This window comes from Abramis brama (assembly GCF_963993115.1).
Source record: "Abramis brama genome assembly, chromosome: 6".
In the NCBI taxonomy this organism is placed as follows: Eukaryota; Metazoa; Chordata; class Actinopteri; order Cypriniformes; family Leuciscidae; genus Abramis; species Abramis brama.
The window spans coordinates 25,514,139-25,539,526 of record NC_139968.1 but is presented as its reverse complement, the minus strand read 5'-3'; the positions used below and the strand labels follow the sequence as shown (position 1 = coordinate 25,539,526).

The 25,388-nt window shown below is 38.2% G+C and overlaps 1 protein-coding gene across 3 annotated transcripts in view; it reads right to left on the bottom strand.

Annotated features, from left to right (window-relative positions):
- Positions 1–25,388, bottom strand: part of zranb3 (zinc finger, RAN-binding domain containing 3) — a 65,482-nt gene that overhangs the window by 21,119 nt on the left and 18,975 nt on the right. For all 3 annotated transcript variants that reach the window (XM_084117987.1, XM_084117986.1, XM_084117988.1), the window contains 8 exons: positions 17,962–18,047; positions 16,790–16,961; positions 12,342–12,458; positions 9,807–9,926; positions 6,948–7,067; positions 5,146–5,325; positions 4,737–4,901; positions 2,380–2,779 (listed from right to left, as the gene is read on the bottom strand). In XM_084117987.1, the coding sequence (XP_083974113.1) occupies positions 2,380–2,779; positions 4,737–4,901; positions 5,146–5,325; positions 6,948–7,067; positions 9,807–9,926; positions 12,342–12,458; positions 16,790–16,961; positions 17,962–18,047 (1,360 nt within the window). The remainder of the gene's footprint in view (positions 1–2,379; positions 2,780–4,736; positions 4,902–5,145; positions 5,326–6,947; positions 7,068–9,806; positions 9,927–12,341; positions 12,459–16,789; positions 16,962–17,961; positions 18,048–25,388) is intronic.

Genomic DNA, 25,388 nt, shown 5'->3' with positions numbered 1-25,388 from the left:
ATTTTTGTTAAAAACATCTAGTTTAATATAATATGATATAATATAATATATTATTATTAGTGCTGTCAGTTAAACGCGTTATTAACGCCGTCCATTTTTTTATCGCGAGATTAACGTTCTTTTTGGCCTAGCAAACTTTGTAGTTTTTTTCACATGCCGTTGCAACAACTAGTAACGTTGGAAAAATTACACCACACCAGATCTAGGTAGACCGTAAACAAAACAACAGGCACGCCGCACACACTTGGTTTGGCTTGCGAGCCGGCCAAAGAGTAGTAGGCTAACGCTACATTTTGAGTGGATGGCGAGCGCGAGACGCCGAAATGGATGCCAATAAGATTCTGAATGGAAAGTTTACTTTTAAAAAGTTGCCAAATGGTTCCATGATCTGTGTGTTTTGTCGTTGTGAACTGAGCTATCATCGCAGCACGTCCAGTCTGAAATACCACTTGATGGCCAAGCACACACACAGCTGATGCGAATTCTCTGATGCGATTATTTGCTCCAAGTGAGAATGTTAGTGTGAAATTGAACACTACAGTATATGCCAATGTTGTTTTCAATAAAAAAAACATTTGTACAAAGCAAGCCGATCCACTTTTCCATGTGGATCATTAAAATAAGAAAAAAAATAATGGGACAAAAAGAAATCAAGGGACATTTAGAATAGATAAAAATGTGCGATTAATTGCGAGTTAACTATGACATTAATGCGATTAATCGCGATTAAATATTTTAATCGTTTGATAGCACTAATTATTATATAATATAATAAAAAAAGTATTAAATATTAGTATAAATTATACATTTTTGAAAACTTGTGACTGCAGATCTATAAAAGTAGGAGGCAAATAGCTAAATGCCACTTCACTATAGTCTAAAAATACAAAATAACGATAATAATAATAATGCTAACTCACAACAACAATAAAACACTCACATATTTTGTAAAAGAAATCTAGTTATAGATGCAGTTTTTAGAAAAGAAAAATCACATGAATAAAGAGGAAGAACATTTTTAGAAATAATTTTTTCCCCATTTATATATTTTTAAAATATATAAATTTTAAAATTATAAATATTACACACACCTTAGCAAAGCTATGGCATCATGGTTTTTGCATGGCACCACTCATATTTTTCTATAAAAATTTAGTTATAGATGCAGTTTTTAGAAGAGATATTAATGAAAAAAGAGAAAGATTATAATAAAGAAAATGTATATAAAAAATATATGTATACATAAAAAAAACAATTACACATATATATATATATATATATATATATATATATATATATATATATATATATATATATATATATATATATATACACACACATTTAAATGTTATTATTATTACTATTACTTATTACTATTATTATTATTATTATTATAATTAACAGGTTTCAAGTCCTCTTTCATTAAATGATAAAAGAGCAGTGAGAGAATTAACTTTTTTTGGTGTTCCACGAAAGAAAAAGTCATGCAGGTTTAGATTGACATGAGGATGAATAAATCATCACAATTTTCTCTTTTAGCTAAACTATTCTTTTAAAGAACAAAGACAACATATCATAAACGGTGTGTTTTAATTGAATGCGTGTCCAGATTGTGGCTTTCAAACACACACAGAGATGTACATGTGCAATAAGACAGTAGCAGCTGGCCTGGTATGTGCTTATATCTCTGTTTGATTTTGCATCACCAGGCTGTTGTCAGAGGACAGGCTGACGATCTGATCGATGGCATTAAAGTTGATGGCGAAAACAAAGCTTACGAAGATTTCACAAACTTTTCCAGTGGTGACGCTGAACGAAAGCGGCATTCTTGATTTGACAGGTGCCAAAATCCATTCCGCCTCGCCTTGGCCGTGATAATGAGTAATTTTCAATCTGATCTATTTCTGTCGTTCACCGTGCACGCCTCCTTTTTAGTCTTCAAGACATTTCTGCCTGTTGTTCTTTCATATTTGGATTCTCTTGGAACTTCTGCGACAGAGAGGAAGGAAGGTTTCGACATTGCTTTACTAAGGATCAGGGCCTTGGATCTGCCGTGCCTTTATAAAGCCGATCAAATACGAAAGGGGTCCAAAAGTCTGAGACTTAAACTGAAAATCTGGGGTTCAAAATCTAATTTAAACCTAGAAATAAACAAGGTTTTAGGATTTGAGTGCTGCTGTCACTAAAACAAAAGCTAAACGCAAATCTAAGACAATTAAACTCTTAAAATAGTTGAACTTTAACAACACAACTTTCCTCAACAAGCCACAAAATTTGAGGCTTTATCCACGTCAGTAGCACGAATGAGTTAAGCACATACTGTAAGATAAAACTGACTAATGTAAACACATATGGACATGGTATGTGTGTAGATATCACCTTTCTGCACATTTCGTGGACTTTCACACATCTCACAGCGTAGCAGCAGTCCGCTGTTAGAGAACGTACATGCCGAACAGTTCCACTTCTGATTGTGGAGCGGAGCCTGCAGTCCCGCTGAGAGCCTGCGGGGGGCGCACAAGGGGCTCTTCTTACCCCCGCGTCGTGACAAGGGGCTAACCTGCCTAAAGCGCTTCACCTGCGGGGAAAAATCCTCCCCCTGGTCGGCCTTCAAATCAGAGCTCTGGATCTCCGGTGTCTGGATAGGCTCCGCCCCCTTTGGTAATTTGGGAAGGGGAGATCCGTCGGAGGCTGAATCCCCAGTTCGTTTCCTCTTCTTTTCTTTGTTCGCAGAGGGGGAAAAGAATGATCGGATGTCGTGCTGCTTGTCCCTTTCAAACTGTGGCGGATGGGAAGAAAAGAAAAAAAAAGCACTTTTTGTGACACACAAAGTGAAACTTCATCTCATGACAGCAAAGTGACGAAACCACAGACACTTATGAAAGAAAAGCACTTTGTGAGGTTCAGGTTTCCACGATTGGAAGCCTAGTCATGTTTAGGGATGTCAAAAGTACCAGTTCTGTCACTAACAATGTCGATTCCATCAACGATAATGAAAACAATGAATGTTAATTTTCATGTACAGTGAGGAAAATAAGTATTTGAACACCCTGCTATTTTGCAAGTTCTCCCACTTAGAAATCATGGAGGGGTCTGAAATTGTCATCGTAGGTGCATGTCCACTGTGAGAGACATAATCTAAAAAAAAAAAATCCAGAAATCACAATGTATGATTTTTTAACTATTTATTTGTATGATACAGCTGCAAATAAGTATTTGAACACCTGAGAAAATCAATGTTAATATTTGGTACAGTAGCCTTTGTTTGCAATTACAGAGGTCAAACGTTTCCTGTAGTTTTTCACCAGGTTTGCACACACTGCAGGAGGGATTTTGGCCCACTCCTCCACACAGATCTTCTCTAGATCAGTCAGGTTTCTGGGCTGTCGCTGAGAAACACGGAGTTTGAGCTCCCTCCAAAGATTCTCTATTGGGTTTAGGTCTGGAGACTGGCTAGGCCACGCCAGAACCTTGATATGCTTCTTACAGAGCCACTCCTTGGTTATCCTGGCTGTGTGCTTCATTGTCATGTTGGAAGACCCAGCCTCGACCCATCTTCAATGCTCTAACTGAGGGAAGGAGGTTGTTCCCCAAAATCTCGCAATACATGGCCCCGGTCATCCTCTCCTTAATACAGTGCAGTCGCCCTGTCCCATGTGCAGAAAAACACCCCCAAAGCATGATGCTACCACCCCCATGCTTCACAGTAGGGATGGTGTTCTTGGGATGGTACTCATCATTCTTCTTCCTCCAAACACGTTTAGTGGAATTATGACCAAAAAGTTCTATTTTGGTCTCATCTGACCACATGACTTTCTCCCATGACTCCTCTGGATCATCCAAATGGTCATTGGCAAACTTAAGACGGGCCTTGACATGTGCTGGTTTAAGCAGGGGAACCTTCCGTGCCATGCATGATTTCAAACCATGACGTCTTAGTGTATTACCAACAGTAACCTTGGAAACGGTGGTCCCAGCTCTTTTCAGGTCATTGACCAGCTCCTCCCGTGTAGTTCTTGGCTGATTTCTCACCTTTCTTAGGATCATTGAGACCCCACGAGGTGAGATCTTGCATGGAGCCCCAGTCCGAGGGAGATTGACAGTCATGTTTAGCTTCTTCCATTTTCTAATGATTGCTCCAACAGTGGATCTTTTTTCACCAAGCTGCTTGGCAATTTCCCCGTAGCCCTTTCCAGCCTTGTGGAGGTGTACAATTTTGTCTCTAGTGTCTTTGGACAGCTCTTTGGTCTTGGCCATGTTAGTAGTTGGATTCTTACTGATTGTATGGGGTGGACAGGTGTCTTTATGCAGCTAACGACCTCAAACAGGTGCATCTAATTTAGGATAATAAATGGAGTGGAGGTGGACATTTTAAAGGCAGACTAACAGGTCTTTGAGGGTCAGAATTCTAGCTGATAGACAGGTGTTCAAATACTTATTTGCAGCTGTATCATACAAATAAATAGTTAAAAAAATCATATATTGTGATTTCTGGATTTTTTTTTTTAGATTATGTCTCTCACAGTGGACATGCACCTACGATGACAATTTCAGACCCCTCCATGATTTCCAAGTGGGAGAACTTGCAAAATAGCAGGGTGTTCAAATACTTATTTTCCTCACTGTATATATTAAAATTTTTGCATAAAGCATATTCTTATTTGCTGTGTTAATGGTATCATTACAACCCTAGTCACTTTTACGTTTAATTTGTGGCGATGACAATTTTTACGTACGTGAGAGAAGAAAATTCCGTCTTTGTCGTCCTCAGAATCACCCTTCACGGTCTCGCTTGGCGTCCATGCCTGAGCGAAGTTCAGAAAGTCCCATTTCTCTTGGTCTCCCACCTCAGCCTTCAAATATTCTTTCTTTCCATTCAGAGCGCTGCCCGTAACCGTTTCCTGTCCAATATCATTTGTAAGAATCTCAGCAAATGAAAGCAAATTTTCCCAAACAAGCCCTTATTTTACACTCCAAAGCTTACAGTAGATATTGTGTTTCCTCTTTATTTAGTCCTAAGACATTATATATTGATCATTTTAAGAGCAATTTGGCAAGTCTGGAAACTAAGTTTCCACCAATTTAAAAGTGTACATTTAAAAGTGTACATTTTCCTTAACTGAAGCTTAGAGACCGGCGATCTACCTTTCTGTTGAGCATGGACCACATGACCGTGTCAAAGGTTCCTTTGGCGATGAGGTAGTGGATGTGTACGGTCGTGGTCTGTCCTATACGATGTGCTCTGTCCTCTGCTTGTTTGATCTGTCCTGGGTTCCAGTAGAGTTCGGCAAAGACCACGTGAGACGCTGCCGTAAATGTCAAACCCTGAGCGCAAGTGGATACATCATACAGTATTAGAGCAATATTTGCATGTCATTCAAAAATATGAACGCTTTAGAGTATTATGAGGTTGCGTGAAGAATAAAGAAGAACAGTGCAATGGTTACGAGATTGAGGTGTTACGAGGTTGCGTGAAACATTACGGACGTTTATGAGGTTTTGCAAAGTTGCGTGAAATGTTGTGAACATCAGTGTGAAGTATAAATGAAGTTACGAAGTTACGGTGTATTGAGGCTGTGTGAAGTACAAAGTACAGAGTTCACGATGTCAGGGTGTTAGGAGGATGTGACATACAAACAGGAACATTACAATGTTTAGGGCGTTAAGGTGTTACTTTTTGCGCTAAGTATAAAGAACAGTAAAAAGTATACAATGTTGAATGTTACTTTGTGACATATAAAGGGGAGCATTACATTTGTCTGAGGCTGTGTGATGTACAAACGGGAACATTACAGCGTTTACACTTAAGGTGTTACAAGTTTGCATTGATTATAAAGAAGAACCGTGCAATGTATGCAATGTTGAATGTTGCAAGACTTTGTAACATAAAGGGGGGCATTACAATTTGTCCGAAGTTGGGGTGTTACAAGGTTGAGTGAAGTGTAAATAATAAAAGACTAGGTTGACAACGTTGTTTTAAGTTTAAAAAAATGACAATACAATGTTTTCAAGTTTGAGTGTTACGTGGTTGTGTGATGTACTCTATAGAGGAATGTTAAAATGATTACAAGGTTGAGTGTTGTGATGTTGTGACATTACTATTAAGGAATGTTACAATGTTTACGAGGTGGAGATGTTACAAGGCTGTGTGAAGCATGTCAAACGTACTTACAATGATAACAAGGTTGAGAGTTACAAGGTTGTATGACATACTGTATAGATGAATGTTACAATGTTTACGAGGTGGAGGTGGATGAGGATACTATGCATCCTGATAAAGTTCCCTTGGCCTTTGGAATTAAAATAGCCCCACATCATCACATAGCCTTCACCATACCTAGAGATTGGCATGGAGTACTTTCCATAAGATCATCTCTCAATGCAAATGAAACCAGCTATTAGGCTAACTGAAATAAAACCATGCCAATCTCTAGGTATGGTGAAGGCTATGTGATGATGTGGGGCTATTTTAATTCCAAAGGCCAAGGGAACTTTATCAGGATGCATAGTATCCTGGATCCATGAAGTAACTGGCCTTTTAAAAATAAAAATCTGCCTGCCTCTCTGGGAATTTAACATAGGGCTGTCCAGACTTATGCACCCTGTATTTTAAGGAAGAACATTTATTTATTTACGATACATTATTCATTCACAAAGAAAATTGGTGTCCTTAAAGGTTGGATTTTTCCTAATTTTTTTAATTAAGGCAATAAGTTCAATTTCCAAAAGATGATTTTTTATTCCTCTTTTTAGTCAACTTTAGCATGGGTGTCTAAACTTATGCATAGCACTGTACAATGATTATGAGGTTGAGGTGTTACGAACTTGTGTGAAATATAAAGAGGAACAGTGCGATTACAAGGTTGTGTGACGATTTACAAACAACAGTACAATGTTCATGAAGTTGAGGTGTTACAACATTGTTTATAAGGTTGAGTCCTCAGTACCTGTCCAGCTGCCTGTATACTTAGTATGGCCACACGCGTGCCTGGATCGTTTTGAAAACGATGCACCAGTTGAATCCTCTCTGCAGAAGGAACGCTGCCATCGATGCGGATATAACTTGCCTGGAAAAAAATGCGGAAAATAGACAGTCTAAAGTAAATTTTGATTTTAAACATTTTTTAATTCTCTTTTTATGTGTAAAAGCTTTTTAATGAAGGAAAAAGCAACTCAAAGCATTGTAAGGAGTATGAAAACCCTTCATAACTATCGATCAGTGCCATAAAGACTGAGTTTTGCAGATCTGTGGTTGTTCAGAGAACATTAGCGCACTCAAGTCAAAACTTATCAGCAAAGACATCCAGAGTTGGCAACTTTTTAGTGCGTTTCAAGTACATTTTGGGCATTATCATCTTCCTACCATCATCTGACAGCTGTAAAACACAGGTGAAGCGGTGTACAACACCTTTTTCTCTCTCCGCCTGGCAGAACTTCAGAACTTTTCTCACCCGTGTTAATTTTAGCTTCCTGCCTAACATTTCTTCCCATCTCTCGCTCGGATTGCAAGGAGCGTGACAGGTGTGAGAACGCAGGGAGCGCATAAGCTGCCCCGTTCGCATGTGATCACACCTGCTGGTGCGAGGCCCCCCTCTTCCCCATAAGATTCATAAGCACCAATTAACGGCATGATGACTAAAAAAAGGAAGAAAATCTTCACAGTGTCTGGGATCAAACGTCTGGTCAGAGAGCAGCGAAACAAGAAAGTGAGAGAGATGGAGGAAAAGGGAGGGGGCCGGGGGTCTAAAAGAAGAAGAAATTGACAAAACAAGCTCTCATTAAAACAGTGAGATATCTGTGAAGTCACCGTGTCGGCAACCAGGCGCGCTCTTTAGGGTGCAAAGTGTTTTTAGCGTGCCGCTGTGTGAACAGGGACAAAAAGAACGGATAGCGGTAAAAGATGAATCAACAGCTCTGATGAAATGTCTGTTAGTTCAAACCAAAGTTTATGATGGTTTTGTCAGACCTGGATCAATATTCTGGATCAGAATTTGAGTACTTGATCAATCTGATTTGTAAATGAAGCATTCAGACCGTTTTGTGAACTGGACCAACTGATTCAATCTAAAGATCTAAGCCAAATAATAGAGCAAAACTATGGAAATTTCAATAAACCATAGTTTTTATTTCCATGATGTTTCCATAACCTTATCAATTTAATTAATTTCCATGAATTTTCAAGAATTTGAAATCACTTTTTAACTCTAGTTGAAAAAAACCCCAAAACACTCTTAAAGGGATACTCCACTTTTTTTGGAAATAGGCTCATTTTACAACAGTTGAGTTTTACCGTTTTCGAATCCATTCAGCCGAACTCCGGGTCTGGCGGTAGCACTTTTAGCATAGCTTAGCATAGATCATTGAATCGGACAGGACCATTAGCATCTCTCTCAAAAAAATGACCAAAGAGTTTCGATATTTTTCCTATTTAAAACTTGACTCTTCTGTAGTTACATCGTGTACTAAGACCGACAGAAAATGAAAAGTTGCGATTTTCTAGGCTGATATGGCTAGGAACTATACTCTCATTCCTGCGTAATAATCAAGAAACTTTGCTGCCGTACCATGAGTCCAGCAGATGTAATGATATGACGCAGCGCAGTCAAGTTTTAAATAGGAAAAATATCTAAACTCTTTGGTAATTTTTTTGAGAGAGATGCTAATGGTCCTGTCCGATTCAATGATCTATGCTAAGCTATGCTAAAAGTGGTACCGCCAGACCCGGAGTTCGGCTGAATGGATTCGAAAACGGTTAAACTCAACTGTTTAACTCTGGGGGAGTTGTAAAATGAGCCTATTTCCAAAAAAAGTGGACTATCCCTTTAATGTTTGATTTACAAATCAGACTAATCAGGTTCTCGAACTCAACTCAATTTTAATGGAAATATTACTGAATCACTTGATCCAGTTCACAAAACAAATCTAAATGATTCATTTCCAACCGGACAGATCTGGTTCTCGAACTCAACTCACTTTTTAACAACACAAAAAAATACTGATTTGTTTGATCCAGTTCACAAAATCAGTACGATTAATTTACAAGTCTATCTAATCAGGTTCTCAAATTCAACTCACTGACTCAAACACAAAATTAGTGTTTAATTCATGAATCAAACATCGTTACTCCAAGAACTCTAATGAAAGTTTTTATTAAACTTTTATGAATCTTTCTAATAGCACAATATTCGAAATTTCTCTAATATTGTTCATCAGAATATAGAAAGTCATTTAGCTTTAGAACAACAGGCGATGACAGAATGATGACAGAATTGACGTTTTTGCATGAATTTTTTTTTAAATGTAACTAAACTAGTAGTTCACACAAATTCACCTGATTGACAGCAAGACTCTGACCCATTCTTTTGCTGCAAGAATGAACCAGTGCCCTACTGAAGGAATGTGTTAAAGCAAAGAATGAACTCTACCCAGGGAATCAACACGCTCTCCTTCACCTCCTTTAGTCCTGTCAAGCCCTTTCATACTGTGTTTTTTCCACAAAAACACTTTTTTTTCTCTCATTCAGCTCACACACACACACACACACAAATACACACCTCTCTTTCTCTCTCTGAATGGGTCAGTGTGTGTGTGTTGGGGCGGTGGTGTGACAGGCTTTGCTGCTGGCTGATTTAATGAACAGTGTTGAGGTGCTGACATACTTTTGCTTTCACTGGAGTCTCAGCGCGCGCACACCCCCCACCCCCCCCACCCCACACACGCACACACACACACACACACACACACACACACACACACACACACACACACACACACACACACACACACACCCACCCACACACACACACCTTGGCCTCGATGACAGCCTCGGTACATGCCTGCAGCATGCTGAGATGATGAGCAAAGACCAGAAACTTCAGCTGTTCGGTCTCCAGCATCATCTTTATATAGTCCTTCACCGCTCCGGCCTGAGAGAGACGGAAAGAAGTAATAAAGAAATTTAGAATAAAGAAGTAAAACACATCGTGATCCAGCCAGGAAATGCAATTTAGGAATTCCAAATAATATGTCACAAAATTAATTTTAAAATGCATAATTTATATACACAACCGTTCAAATGTTTGGGGTCGGTATGATTTTTTTTTTCTGCTCACCAAATCTACATTTATTTGACCAAAAATACAGTAAAAAAATAGTAATATTGTGAAATACTATTACTATTTAAAATAACCGTTTTCTATTATAACTTATTTTGAAAGGTAATTTCTTCCTGTGATTTCCCTGTGAATTTTCAGCAACATTACTCATTACATTACAGTCATCAGCATCACAAGATCCTTCAGGAATCATTATAAAATGCTGATTTGCTGCTCAAGAAACGTTTATTTTTATTATCAATTCTGAAAACAGTTGTGCTGTTCAATATCTTTGTGGAAACCATGATTAATTTTATTCTTTGATAAATAGAAAGTTAAAGAATTCAAGTCAAAAGAACAGCATTTACTTGAAATAGAAATCTTTTATAACATTATAAATGTGTGCTTGTCTGTGTGTGTGTGTGTGTGTAAAAAAAAAAAATCCAGCCCACCCTAGCAACCGCATAGCAATGCCCTGGCAACCTTCCTCGCAGCTTCTGTAAAAATCTATAAGACATTGGTGTCTTTTACAATATTGCAGTTGCCACGTTTCATAAATAAAACATGCTATCTGTGATTTACCACATTTAAAGAGGTTCTGTTCTACCAGTTTAATCTCAATCTCCTTTTATCCTCCGATATCTGCTTTTCCCTCTCCAAAAAAATCCTCTTAAATCCCTAAACTTTAAGATGAACTTGAGCTAATGCCCGTTATGTCTAGCGTAGTTGTTAAATGAACAGCGTATCGAGTCATTTGCCGCAAGCCAGTCCTCTTTTCCTGAGTTTCAAAGCTGCGCTCCAATTTCTCATTACTGGAGTTTTGCCTTTTTAATATCGCCTAATTGGCGCCCAAAACTGCCTGTGAAGGAGCGCAAAGGCTTTTTTTTTACAGCCTCAAGTGTGCGTGTGCGCATGGTGGCTCCGGCTCACTCATTTTCACTTGGCAAAAACAGCGATTTCAAAAAGTGACACCATTCCTGACGCCGCACATTTCTGCCCTGAGAGAGCGAGAGGATATCATCTCAGCGGCAAACAATAAATGAAAGAACGAGGAGGACAAGAGCAGCAGGGACCAGAACACACGGGTTTGACAAATTAAAAAAAAAACACACACGGTGGCACGTCGGGGACACACACTGCTTTCACACGCGGGCTGGTTTGATGCACACACACACACGGTGGAAAGCTTCATTCAAGACACACGCTGTGCTCAGGAGGACGATATAAAGTGGTTGTAGTTTGAGAAGAAAGAACGTCCAAAACTCCTGGCGGAAAGCAAACGTGTTGGTAGAGCCTGCTTTTCATGACAAAACTGTGCGAAGTCACTTTCCTGTGACGTTTAAGTTCATCCGAGTGATGCAAAAATCACAAAAAGTTACTGCAGGTCTCGCCTGGAGCTCATAAAAACACCTTGTTAAATCTCGGAAACAGCGAGATCTGCAGGAAAAGATGTCGGGCAATCAAAAAGGTCAGCATTAAGGTCGGCTCAGCGCTGGACCGGCCCCCCTGGAGCTCGTTCCCATGGCAATGCCGCGGTGTTTGATGTGGAGAACAGAAGGGCCGGTTGCCATGGTGGTCGTTAGCGGCGATATCACGCTGTCCCTCATCGTTAGAGGGAACGAGAGAGAGGGAAACTCACTGCAGATGGCCGTTATTCTGATGGCATTCAGAAAAAGAGCTGAAGCTGAAACGAGGGCTGACGTCCTTTTCCATTTACACAGAAACTGAAAAACAGGTCCGATGTAGATCTAGTGCATTAGTGTTTTGTTTTAAAGGAAGGTTTGTTGAGGAGAGGAGTGATGTTACTTTTTAGGTGATTAGACTTTCGGCTGATGGATGATACATTTCATAATTTTACACTGAAGGAGGGACCCAAGCCATAGTAATGAGAATTGGAGAGAAATGTGTTTAGTTGTTTTTGTTAAAAAAATCTGTACTATCTGTATGTAAAAAAAATATTCCTTATTTTTTACCCCTTCTCATTTTGGGGTGAAGCTGAAATGTGTTTATTACAGGTTTTATGAGAGTCAGACATTTAAAACAAAAGAAAAAAACGATACGGTTGATCTATCCCACACTTAAAGGAGTGTTTTGAAGCCCAAAGGAACAAAATACTCTTATACAACCCTGTAAAAATGCAAAAAATGCACAGAAATTCATACAACGTCAAAATCCACAACCATTTTAGACAATTAGGGCGACGTGGAATGAGAAATAAACATCTTGAGGATTTTGCACACGCTTTACCTTGGCAACGGCGGTCTGCTTATACATGTGTGTGATGAGACTCATCACCTCCACAAACTGATTCTCACTCTCAGAGCTCATCAGTTTCTCCCACTGCTCAAAACTAGCACTCGCTTCCTGTGAGAAAGAGAGAGAGAGAGAGAGAGAGAGAGAGAATCTATAAAGGGCAGCACAATTAATGATATCGTAAACTGTCCTACTTTCCCCGTGTTTGGCAAAAAGCAGCAAGAAAAATAGAAAATAAAGAAATATGAAGTGTGAACGAGAGAAAGTGAGGGGTAGAGGGAGCGAGAGGAAGGAGACACAATTCCCTGAAGTTGCAGAACGACTCCTTGGGTCATGTGACCTGCCCAATTATAGCACTACAGTGACAGCAGCAGTGGAAGATGGAAACACAGCGTACCGGCACCATAAATCTCCTGCGCGCACACACACCGAGTCCTGCTCTGCCTGCCCCTAAAACAAATGCAGATCCTCTCCGTCTCCTTTCACACAAACACTGCACTACCCGAGAGGTGCTGCCAGGGTTTGGACATCAGACTGACAGGAAGTCAAGCAGTGAATGAAGGAAACAGAGTATGTGAAAGACACACAACCATTATTCACCCCAGGGCTCTTTTATAAGCTTCACAATGTATAACTTGACAATAATAATGAGGTGACAAATGTAAAGATAGATAGATAGATAGATAGATAGATAGATAGATAGATAGATAGATAGAAAATCAATATATGATTTTTTAACTATTTATTTGTATGATACAGCTGCAAATAAGTATTTGAACACCTGTCTATCAGCTAGAATTCTGACCCTCAAAGACCTGTTAGTCTGCCTTTAAAATGTCCACCTCCACTCCATTTATTATCCTAAATTAGATGCACCTGTTTGAGGTCGTTAGCTGCATAAAGACACCTGTCCACCCCATACAATCAGTAAGAATCCAACTACTAACATGGCCAAGACCAAAGAGCTGTCCAAAGACACTAGAGACAAAATTGTACACCTCCACAAGGCTGGAAAGGGCTACGGGGAAATTGCCAAGCAGCTTGGTGAAAAAAGGTCCACTGTTGGAGCAATCATTAGAAAATGGAAGAAGCTAAACATGACTGTCAATCTCCCTCGGACTGGGGCTCCATGCAAGATCTCACCTCGTGGGGTCTCAATGATCCTAAGAAAGGTGAGAAATCAGCCCAGAATTACACGGGAGGAGCTGGTCAATGACCTGAAAAGAGCTGGGACCACCGTTTCCAAGGTTACTGTTGGTAATACACTAAGACGTCATGGTTTGAAATCATGCATGGCACGGAAGGTTCCCCTGCTTAAACCAGCACATGTCAAGGCCCGTCTTAAGTTTGCCAATGACCATTTGGATGATCCAGAGGAGTCATGGGAGAAAGTCATGTGGTCAGATGAGACCAAAATAGAACTTTTTGGTCATAATTCCACTAAACGTGTTTGGAGGAAGAAGAATGATGAGTACCATCCCAAGAACACCATCCCTACTGTGAAGCATGGGGGTGGTAGCATCATGCTTTGTTTTTCTGCACATGGGACAGGGCGACTGCACTGTATTAAGGAGAGGATGACCGGGGCCATGTATTGCGAGATTTTGGGGAACAACCTCCTTCCCTCAGTTAGAGCATTGAAGATGGGTCGAGGCTGGGTCTTCCAACATGACAATGACCCGAAGCACACAGCCAGGATAACCAAGGAGTGGCTCTGTAAGAAGCATATCAAGGTTCTGGCGTGGCCTAGCCAGTCTCCAGACCTAAACCCAATAGAGAATCTTTGGAGGGAGCTCAAACTCCGTGTTTCTCAGCGACAGCCCAGAAACCTGACTGATCTAGAGAAGATCTGTGTGGAGGAGTGGGCCAAAATCCCTCCTGCAGTGTGTGCAAACCTGGTGAAAAACTACAGGAAACGTTTGACCTCTGTGATTGCAAACAAAGGCTACTGTACCAAATATTAACATTGATTTTCTCAGGTGTTCAAATACTTATTTGCAGCTGTATCATACAAATAAATAGTTAAAAAATCATATATTGTGATTTCTGGATTATTTTTTTTTAGATTATGTCTCTCACAGTGGACATGCACCTACGATGACAATTTCAGACCCCTCCATGATTTCTAAGTGGGAGAACTTGCAAAATAGCAGGGCGTTCAAATACTTATTTTCCTCACTGTAGATAGATAGATAGATAGATAGATAGATAGATAGATAGATAGATAGATAGACAGACAGACAGACAGATAGATAGACAGATAGAAATATAGATAGAGAGGATAGACAATGTCGATACAACAGAAAGACAGACAGATACTATAGACAGAAAGACAGACAGATAGACAGACAGATAGATAGATAGACAGACAGAAAGACAGACAGATAGATATATAGACAGACAGACAGACACTGTCGATACAACAGAAAGACAGATAGATAGATACTATAGACAGACAGACAGACAGATAGACAGATAGATAGATAGACAGATAGATAGATGGATAGATAGATACTGTCAATCCTACAGACAGAACAGAGATAGATAGATAAACAAATAACAAAATAAACAACATTACACAAAAAAAGGCTGTTTTAAATAACCCAATGCATGATTGCTGAACAGCTAGTGTGTTTGTAAATATAAATGCATAAATTCGGCTGTAAGGGTCAGCTAGCAAACGAGTCACAGGGTGCGTGTTTGCTCGGCCCAACTGTTCGTTAAGACACAGGTCGTTAATTTTAAAAGTGATCTGGTGAGATTTGGGTAATGATGGTAGCTGAAGTTGAACATCTGTCCCCTGGATCAGTGTGTGTGTGTGTGTGTGTTTGAGAGAGAGAGTGTGCTGACAGCAGATGATTTATGAGGTCCTACAGCAGGTGAGCTGCTCTTTGTGTTTCTGAAATCTGACACACACACTCAAAACTTGCTGTACAAGCACTCCTGCCCACACACACTCATTACTTGGAGAGAGAGACAGCGAGAGAGACAGACAGACAAAATAATCGCAAGGAAAAGAGAGAGGCAGCAAGATGCATAGAGGGAAAAAAAAAACGTCTTTATCTCCAGCCAGACTGAAGGATTCTCACACATTGCCGCCCTGGTCCACAGAAAGTTCACGTGAAAATGAAATAACGGAGGAACAAGCACCTCTGACATTTTTTTTTTAGACGACACAGCAATTATAAGCCGAGTCCCGCTAAACGCGACGGCTCGGAACAGAATGTGATGATTACTAACGTCCATTCCTCTTTGAATAACATGCTGGCATCTTGTTCGGCTGCCAAAGAAGGAAAAAAAAGATGTGGAAATAAAAGAGAGTGATCAGAGACAAGTGAGATGAAATGATAATTTGTGTTAATCGGATACTATTGCCTAGCAACAGGCACGGGGCGGTTGTACTGGGGTAAATCACTATATTTATCTGCTATTGTTCTGTTAGTTCAGAGCAAGTGATGGAAAAAAGTGTAAAGGAGAAAGAGAGAGAGACAGCAGAAAAACTACTTGGAATGGATGATATCAATGCCATTTCTAATGTAAGAAACTGCTAATTGTATTTGTTTGTTCTTTCGCCTGTTGTTTTTTAATGTAACCTTTGTTGTTTTTCGAACTATTTTTAGATTAAAATTAATGTATACATAAAAAACGATTCAGGGATGATAATTTCTTAATGTAAATGTTATTTTCTTTTTTCTTTACTTTTATTCAAATGTTTCCTTCTGACTATTTTCAGATTTAAAGTATTATTAATTTAATTTATGTATAAATAAAATAAAAAGTTATTTTTTTATTTATTGTTTTTAAGTTTTTAACTATTTTTAGATCTAAGGTATTTTTACTAGGTATAATTTATAGTCAAATAAATACACATAAAAAAAAAACTATACAGAAATTATATTAAAAAATATATATATTTTATTTTGTTTTATGCAAGTGAAATTATTATATAAAATGTTTTAGCATATATTATTAAAAATGTTTTTGTAAACAATGTTTTAATCATAAATTTTGTTTTATGCAAGTTTTTACTTCAAACTATTTTTAGATTCAAGGTATTATTACTTGAAGCAATAAAAAAATAATCCATACATAAAAAAAACTATTCAGAAATTATATATATTTTTTAAATTGTTTTATGCAAGTTTTTCCTTAGATTTAAGTTATTATTAGAATTACTAGTAATTCATGTATAAAAGTAAAATCATAAATTATAAAATTTTAATTATTATTGGGGCTATCAACTGTGTTAGTTTAATACTATAAAAATGTAATATTGGTTACTTTGATAAATACCATGCCACTAACTTCCAAGATAACCATGATATTAAAAAACAAAAAAACATGTATTAGCATGGCACATATTCATGAACATAACTTTTTATATTCTGAACTGTGAAGCTGGGGGAGCTTGAGAAACTTGTTTTGAAACGTTCACTGCATACCTTGGCCGCATCTTTAGGAAGGTCGAAGGGAATTCGCTGGCGTATTTTGGGTGGCAGTTGAGTCAGCACCTGATTCTTGAGTCTACGAATCATAATCTCACTCAGGCGTTGGTGTAACTCGTCCAAATGAGAAGCGCCGCGACAGTCCCACTGCCGTCTGGCCCCGAAAAACCTGCACAAGAAAACCAACAGGCATTTTACTTGCACCTCTGCTGTATAGATCCACCTCACAATCCTCAGACATAATCATTGTAATGAGACCTTTTCGGTCTTAAATGTGTGTGTGTGTACGAGCGATTTAATTATGAATATTTTATGTTTACTGCTGCATATACGAATGATTGACATGAACTTGTGGGCACGCTTTCGAGTGGCAGAGCTTTTTCCTCGGTAGATTAATTTGTACTCGGAGACCCTTGTGTGAATCGCTGTCGTTTCATTTCTCCACTGTAGATTTGATAAGAAGAACAGGGGAACAAAACTCCTCTCAGATGTTCTGAACACCTCTCATCTTCATGACAACTCATATTTTGGCTTCACATTAATGTTTCTACTACACACACACAAACAAATCATAGCTCTGAACCAAAACCTAGGCAGCTCAGCTGTCTACATTTCAAAGCATCATGTTGAACATCTGAAGTGTCTCAGCTGAAGGAAATAATCCATTATTTATCTGCTTTAATATATCGGCCAAATGAAGTGGCCGATTTATCGTGCAACCCTATTTTTATTTTTTTCCAAATGTTAAGCAAGTGTCACATGTATACTTCGAGAAAACAATCCCAGAATGCACTGTGATAAGACTAGTTAACAAATATCTAAGATGGAAGTTGACAAGTCAATTTCATGAAATACTGAAAAACATGAAAAAATATCATTAAAATGAACAATAATGGAAAAATCATAGGATGGAACAAAATTGGCAGAACTTAAAAAATTTCCACACAACTAAATCTTTGAATTACAATTTAATTTTAATTCTATGATTATCAGTTAAAGTTGTATTATAATAATAAAATGGCGTGTAGATTTAGCGTCAAACAACTAGTTGCAAGTCTTCTAATTAAATAAATGAGGAATGTTCACTGTTTGGATTGTGCATGGCATTGATGCTTTTTATTAATTTGTCATTTGAATTCTATATTGCGGAATAAAAGAAAAGTTTTTACTTGTAGTGTGCGTTGCAGTATTTTTTGGCGTAGTCGCTCCAGGTTCCAAATCTCCGTGGATACAAAGCATCAATTTGCATGAAAAGCTGAAAGAGAGAGCAAGACGTCAAAACATCAAACAATATAACATCATAAATGTCATATACAGAACTAACTTAACAGTAGCAACTACCAAATGGGAAAAAATACCATTAAAAAGAGGGAGACTTTCATAGTTCTGACCTTGGACCTTTGCAATCATGAGTTTATTGAAAATCGGTCAGCAGATTTCTGTTTATAGCGGGTGCGAATGAATACTCTTGCTGATTAAAGCTGATTAAATCAGGTATTAAGTTCATAAATTGCAAATGTGTTTCCTCTAAGAGAAAGTCTCACAGTGCCCATTATGCTCAGTAAGCATAAACTAAACAGCGGTTATCTTGATGAATTAAGAAAACACTGTCTTTCATAAGAAGTCCAGCAAAACGTTTCAGGGGAATTAGGGAATGAGACTCCCATAATATACACAACAAGGGTCATCTTGAGAGGTGTTTACATTTTTGTTCCGTGAACATTTTCAAGAAGGAAAATAGCAGCTCTCACAATATACTAGGAAAGTGAACAGAATGTAAAATGAATCCTTTAGTATCGTCTTTGTATAATATATTGGTCAATACATTATAACTGGCCATCAGTGACTGGTAGTACAGCTTTAAAAAACAATTCAGAGTAAACACAATATATAATACAACATGAATGAAACCGAGGCTGTGAAGAGTGGAATTACAGTTTGTTCAGTGGGCCTCATTCATAAAACAAGCAGGATGAATTTCATATAAAATGTTCATGAAGCCATTTTCGCCACTGTTGCACTGAACTGAATGAAAGACTTTACATAAAAAATGGTTTTATGAACCATTTACACAGAAATTCAGTCTGTACTTAATTTTTTTTACGAATAATTTGCACAGATTTGTTCTACTCGTAAGAATAGTTTTTACAAATGATTTTTACATAATGGTTTAAGAGCGATTTGCACACACAACATTTTGTTTTCATAAGAATGTTTTTTCGTAATGATTTGCGATTAGAATTCGTTATGGTTTTGTGAACGATTGGCACAAAGATTCGTTCCATTCTTAAAGGGATACTCCACTTTTTTTGGAAATAGGCTCATTTTACAACTCCCCCAGAGTTAAATAGTTGAGTTTTACCGTTTTCGAATCCATTCAGCCGAACTCCGGGTCTGGCGGTAGCACTTTTAGCATAGCTTAGCATAGATCATTGAATCGGACAGGACCATTAGCATCTCTCTCAAAAAAATGACCAAAGAGTTTCGATATTTTTCCTATTTGAAACTTGACTCTTCTGTAGTTACATCGCGTACTAAGACTGACGGAAAATGAAAAGTTGCGATTTTCTAGGCTGATATGGCTAGGAACTATACTCTCATTCCTGCGTAATAATCAAGGAACTTTGCTGCCGTACCATGAGTGCAGCAGGCGTAATGATATGACGCAGCGCCTGAAAATAGTCCCCAGCTCGGTAACTTCCAACGTGACCGGGACTAAGTTTGTCTAACCTATTAAACCTATTTTCAGGCGCTGCGTCATATCATTACGCCTGCTGCACTCATGGTACGGCAGCAAAGTTTCTTGATTATTACGCAGGAATGAGAGTATAGTTCCTAGCCACATCAGCCTAGAAAATCGCAACTTTACATTTTCCGTCGGTCTTAGTACACGATGTAACTACAGAAGAGTCAAGTTTTATATAGGAAAAATATCGAAACTCTTCATTTTTTTTGAGAGAGATGCTAATGGTCCTGTCCGATTCAATGATCTATGCTAAGCTATGCTAAAAGTGGTACCGCCAGACCCGGAGTTCGGCTGAATGGATTCGAAAAATAGTTAAACTCAACTGTTTAACTCTGGGGGAGTTGTAAAATGAGCCTATTTCCAAAAAAAGTGGAGTATCCCTTTAAGAATGGTTTCCCAGACAATTTGTAAATAAATTCGCAAATAAATTCGCTCTGCACGTAAAAATGGTTTTATGAACATTTAGCACAAATTCACATTGCTCCTAAAAATGGTTTTCCAAGCAATTTGCAAAGAAATTTGCTTAACTTTTAAGAATGATTTTCCGAAGTTTACACAAATTTGTTCTGCTTGTAAGAATGGTTTTGCAAAAAAATTTGCTAAGAAATTTATTCTGCCAGTTATTCGGGTTTTATAAACATTTTGCACAAATCCACTCTGCTTGTAAAAATGGTTTTAAGAACATTTTTACACAAATTCACTCTTCTCCTAACAATGGTTTTAAGTGTCGATTAGGGATGGGGCCGATCCGATCCAGTATCGGTATCGGGACCGATACCAGCGTAATTTACGTATCGGATTTTCCCGATCCAACCTGCGGAGATATCCGATATCCATGAGTCATGTCTGCGCTTTATAGTTGTCTGCTGAAATGACTCCAAAAGTGATTCCCGCCGGCGAGTCTGCTAGCTGGTTTCAAACTGCGGAATGGATTTCCTAAACAGAGGCGCGGCTCAATGAGACACAGAGTTATGAGAGAAATCCGTTCCGCAGTTTGAAACCAGCTAGCCAACATGTCCGCTTTGTGTAAATACTTCACACTGGAAACACCGCAGAGCAAGACAGCTAAATGCAATGTTTGCAAAGCCGTAATTCAGAGCTCTTTAAAGCTCCCTCGCGTCGTACAACACAACGAACGCAATCAAACATTTAAAAAAGCACCACGTTACTGTGCGTTCACACCAAACGCGAATAGCGCGTCAAATTCGCGTCTACCGCGTCTAGGAGACGCTTGAATATTTTGAATCCATTCGCGCGTCTGAGGTGAAATCCTGTTCGCAGTCTGTTTGCAAGATGCTGATGTTGATCGAGCATTCATCGAGAGAGTAACTGCATAGGAGCGAGGATCACCCTTCAGCAGGGACGGACTGACAATCTGTGCGTTCTGGAAAAGTCCAGAACGGCCGTCCAACCGAGGGCCGTCGGCACAAAAAAAAAAAAAAAAAAAAAAAAAATCTAATAAAGCAATATGAACAGCCAACAGCAGGGGCACTAATACGATCACTCACGGGCGTAATTTCCTATGGGGACAGGGGGGACATGTCCCCCCCACTTTTCAAAATCCCGTTTGTGTCCCCCCCACTTTCCAATTCGTTATGATGATTTTTTTTTTTTTTTTTTTTCGCACACCGTCATCGCCACGGAGGAGCAGGACAAAGAAAGCCTGTGCCGATGCGAGCTGCCGCGTCCAGGAACGTCGCGTCCACACTCTAAAAATAGCTCAATGAAAGTTCTAATGAGCAGGGAGCGCTCCTGACACACGCACACGACGCACAGACAGCGCGCCAGAATCGAATTACTGCATAAGGTGCATCTACGCGGGTTCACGCAGGGGCGTAATTCGTGAAATGCACTCCCGCTGGTTGAGCGCGGTAAAGTTCGTTTTGGGTTCGATATTAGCAGGACATTTGTTCTACAGGGTCGGTAGTCTAACAAAGATATCAATAGCAAGATTAGTTTTAACATTATGTGACCATTGTATATCGACATGATGAAAATATTCATTCAAAATCATTCGTGCATTAATGCTGCATAATTGATAATGCTTTGACGCGTTTCCACAGCACACAATGCTTAAGGGAATGTCTGCCAATTCCACCAACTGCGTTAAACGTAGCCTATAATTTCTATTATTTAAAATTACTTTTAACATTTAAAAACAGATGTTTTCAAATTCCAAAGCTTGCAGAAGGTTCCTAATGGCAATACTGACTTAGGCTACAGGTAGCCTTGAGTAAATTAACTTGTCTAAGAAAATGATTCATAAAACGTATAAATATCAGTTGAGCCTATGTTTACTTTCGTCACTGACACAGACGGAAATGAAAAGACTATCAGTCTAAGTTCAGCTTTAGGAGGGGAAGAAATAGGCCAGGATAAGAATACTGAGAGAATAAGAAATATGAAGATGAGGAGAGAGCAGGTATTGACAAATAATCTAATGACAAGGTTTTAAATAGCCTATTTCTTATAATTTTTTGGCCTTCAAAAGTCCTAAATTACACATATGTAGGTCAAAGAAATCCAAATTTTCTCGGGGGAGCATGCCCCCGAACCCCCCTAACTATGGGGGCCTTGAGTCTTGATGCCCAGGGCACAGGAAAATGTTAATCCGGCCCTGGGTAAATATGACATTTATTATGGGTTTAAGTGAGGATTGTTTAAAGTTCACTTAAATTAAGTTGTTATATTTTTGAAGCCTAATAAATATTTTAAATTTGGGGGAAAAAATTATTTTCATCGAGACATCGGTAGCTATATTAATATCAGTGATACAGGCCTTCATTCATAAAAATATGCTATTAAACAATTATTTAAAATATACTGTCTTTATGTTGTTTCTACATTACAGTGGAAATTGAGTCTCACTTTATTTCAATTTTATTTACACACAAAACATTAATAGTGAACATTTTTGACTTTATAAAATGATTCTCTCACGTCTTGGCAATCGGCCCCTATTGAACAATAAAAAAGTAAGACATCTTTTTGTTATACATAGTTTAGTAGCCTACTATTCTTTTTGGCAGAATTTATCATTATAATCAACTTAATTATTTTCAAAATTATTATTATTAATTATTTTGTATCACCATAGTCCCTAAATGTATGTAAATGCAGGAAATGGGATTCAAATAGAAAAAATGTTCCCCCGTTTTGTGTCCCCCCCACTTCTCAAACCAAAGTTACACCCTTGCGATCACTTATATGCTACGTGTAAAAAACAACATCTGAGGAAGAAGAGTCGGCCTATAGCCACTGACAGAAAGTTAGTTTTATAAGGCTGCACTTTTAAATTTGCTTATATTATATTTGAATAGCAGTGGTCTCCAACGTGGTGCCTGCGAGTTGCCCGCTAAACACATTCTATAAATAGCCCCAACTTGCCGTCGGGGTTCCAGACTTTGAATAAATGGTATAATTTTTGCGACCTTTTCAACTAAACATTTCAATTTGAACTTTTGCCTCTACAAAATTACCCAACTCTCTTTGATTATACGCTGTCATTTGCGTTGCGTATGAGAAACATCAAATGGCAAACGCTCAAAAAGCGGAACAAAACTTGTTCGATCTGAGCAGCGCATTATCAGCTCGGCCCAATAAACAGCGATCGCGGCCAAAGCACGTTACGCTGATCTCGATCACGCGAACATTATTACACAGAGCTGTGCGCGATCCACTGAGAAGCAGTTCAATTCAGCGCAGAATTCTCTATCTCTATATAAACCCACAAATGACTATGTGATTTAAGCTTGTAAAAAGCCAGATGAAACAGCGCTGATATTCTCAACATATTGACGCAAAAAAAAAAAACAGGCGAAACAGTGTTCCAAGAACAAACCAGCTATAAGACATTTCACACCAAAACTTATGAATTAACTTTAGTAAAACAAATTTTTTTGGCATAAATGTGCCTGTATTCATATTAAAAATGTAAAATGTAGCCTAATGCAGTAATGTTTTGTTTAGTTATGGCAGTTTATTTATTTATTTATATATATATTTTTTCATTTATATTTATACTAAATGTTTGGGCTACTGTTTTTGATAACACATACAATAGGTTTATAGAAAATCAACAAAAAAATCAATAAATATTTTCATAATTTTTCAGGAATTGTTTTTTTTTTTAAACGCTTGTAAGTCTGAACCAGAATAACCAGAAGATATTTTATTATTTCCCATATGATGGTGAAAAGTAAAAAAGCTTCACCATGTTATGTATAATAAATATTGGAGTATAAGAAATAAAAATGACTTCTAGATTATTTTATCCCTTGAGGTAGCCCTCGCACACAAAAAGGTTGGACCCTGGTATATAGTAGCCTAACTATATGTTTTATAATTACAAGTTTGTGTAATTTGGGGTTACTGTAGCCAGTGACATTTCATTATTTGTATTTTATGGAATTGTAAATTTTTTTGTTTTTATTTGAAGGCTGAGGCTTCATTAATAAACTCAACCCCAATTATCATCGTTTGTTTTGAGATGTTACTTGCTATGAATACCTTGTCTGATAGGCTACAGTATTGTGGCATATAGTATCAGGACATCCTGGCTAGTGTCTGTCGCTAGGGGCGAATGGCCGGATGATGGGCCTATTTGGGAGAAAGTCCAGGGCTGTTTTTTAGCCCCAGTCCGTCCCTGCCCTTCAGATAGTGTTGGTAAGATGTTTACACTTGCACTTTTCTTATATTTCAAGACTCAAGTATTTGACATTTTGGGAATGTAATAAATATTGACATGACAATCAATTTGAAACCCTTACAGTTGCATATTTGTTTTCAGAATGGGATTTTTCCTGTTAACAGGATTTCCTGTTTTTTTTTACTTCCTTTTCTGACCTTATACTTACCTCAAGTTTCATTTTGGGACATACATGCATACGTATATCATACTTGCCTGAGAGAAGTTTATTTCAGCATCATATAAAATAAACAATAATGATAACAAAAATATTAAAGCAAACACAGCTCTGGTATCGGAATAGTATCGGTATCGGCCGATATCCAAATTCAGGTATCGGGATCGGATCGGAAGTGAAAAAATGTGGATCGGTGCATCCCTAGTGTCGATTAGTAAGACTTGATTAACAAACGATTTAAAGAGAATTTCAACTAGAAATAACAGATTTTTTTTTTTTTTTTTAACTAACAGTCAACATCTATGCATGCATATTGTTGAATCATAATTTTTGTAAGCATCAAATTAAATGGCCGAAAATAAATAAATACGAAAATTCGGTTACACTTTATTGTGTATTTTAACAATTATTGTTGTCATTGTTATTTTAAGTACATTGCTACATGTACTTACTATAGGGTTAGGGTAGGATTAGGATTTGGTTGAGGGTTAGTTGCATATAATTATGCATAATTTACTGTTATTACTATGGTAAGTACATGTAACATATGTAACAAGGACACTGTAAAATTCAGTTCACCAGAAATATATAGAAAACTTATTTTCAATGTTTCTGCAGCTGAACGATTGACATCCATGTGCAGAACAATGTGACTTATTATTGTACCATCATTTTAGAATCTACTAGAATTCAGAGGCCTGATTCTTGTGGTTCTAAAACTACCGTGAATAAAGATTAGGACATGAAAGCAAAGAGACAGACAATGTAAAAGAGAAGGCGATTGGGCAAAAACACTAAAGAGAGAGAGGAAGAGAGACAGGAACAGAGCGAGACAGTGCGAGGACGAGGGTGTTTGTGCAAACTACAAATATTGCTGGCACATCTCTGGACAGAGTAATAACAGCAGAGATGAGCGTTGTGCTTTTGAGACCTTAGAAAGATAGCTCTCTCTCTCTCTTTTCCTTCTCATTCAGGGCTGTGGCTC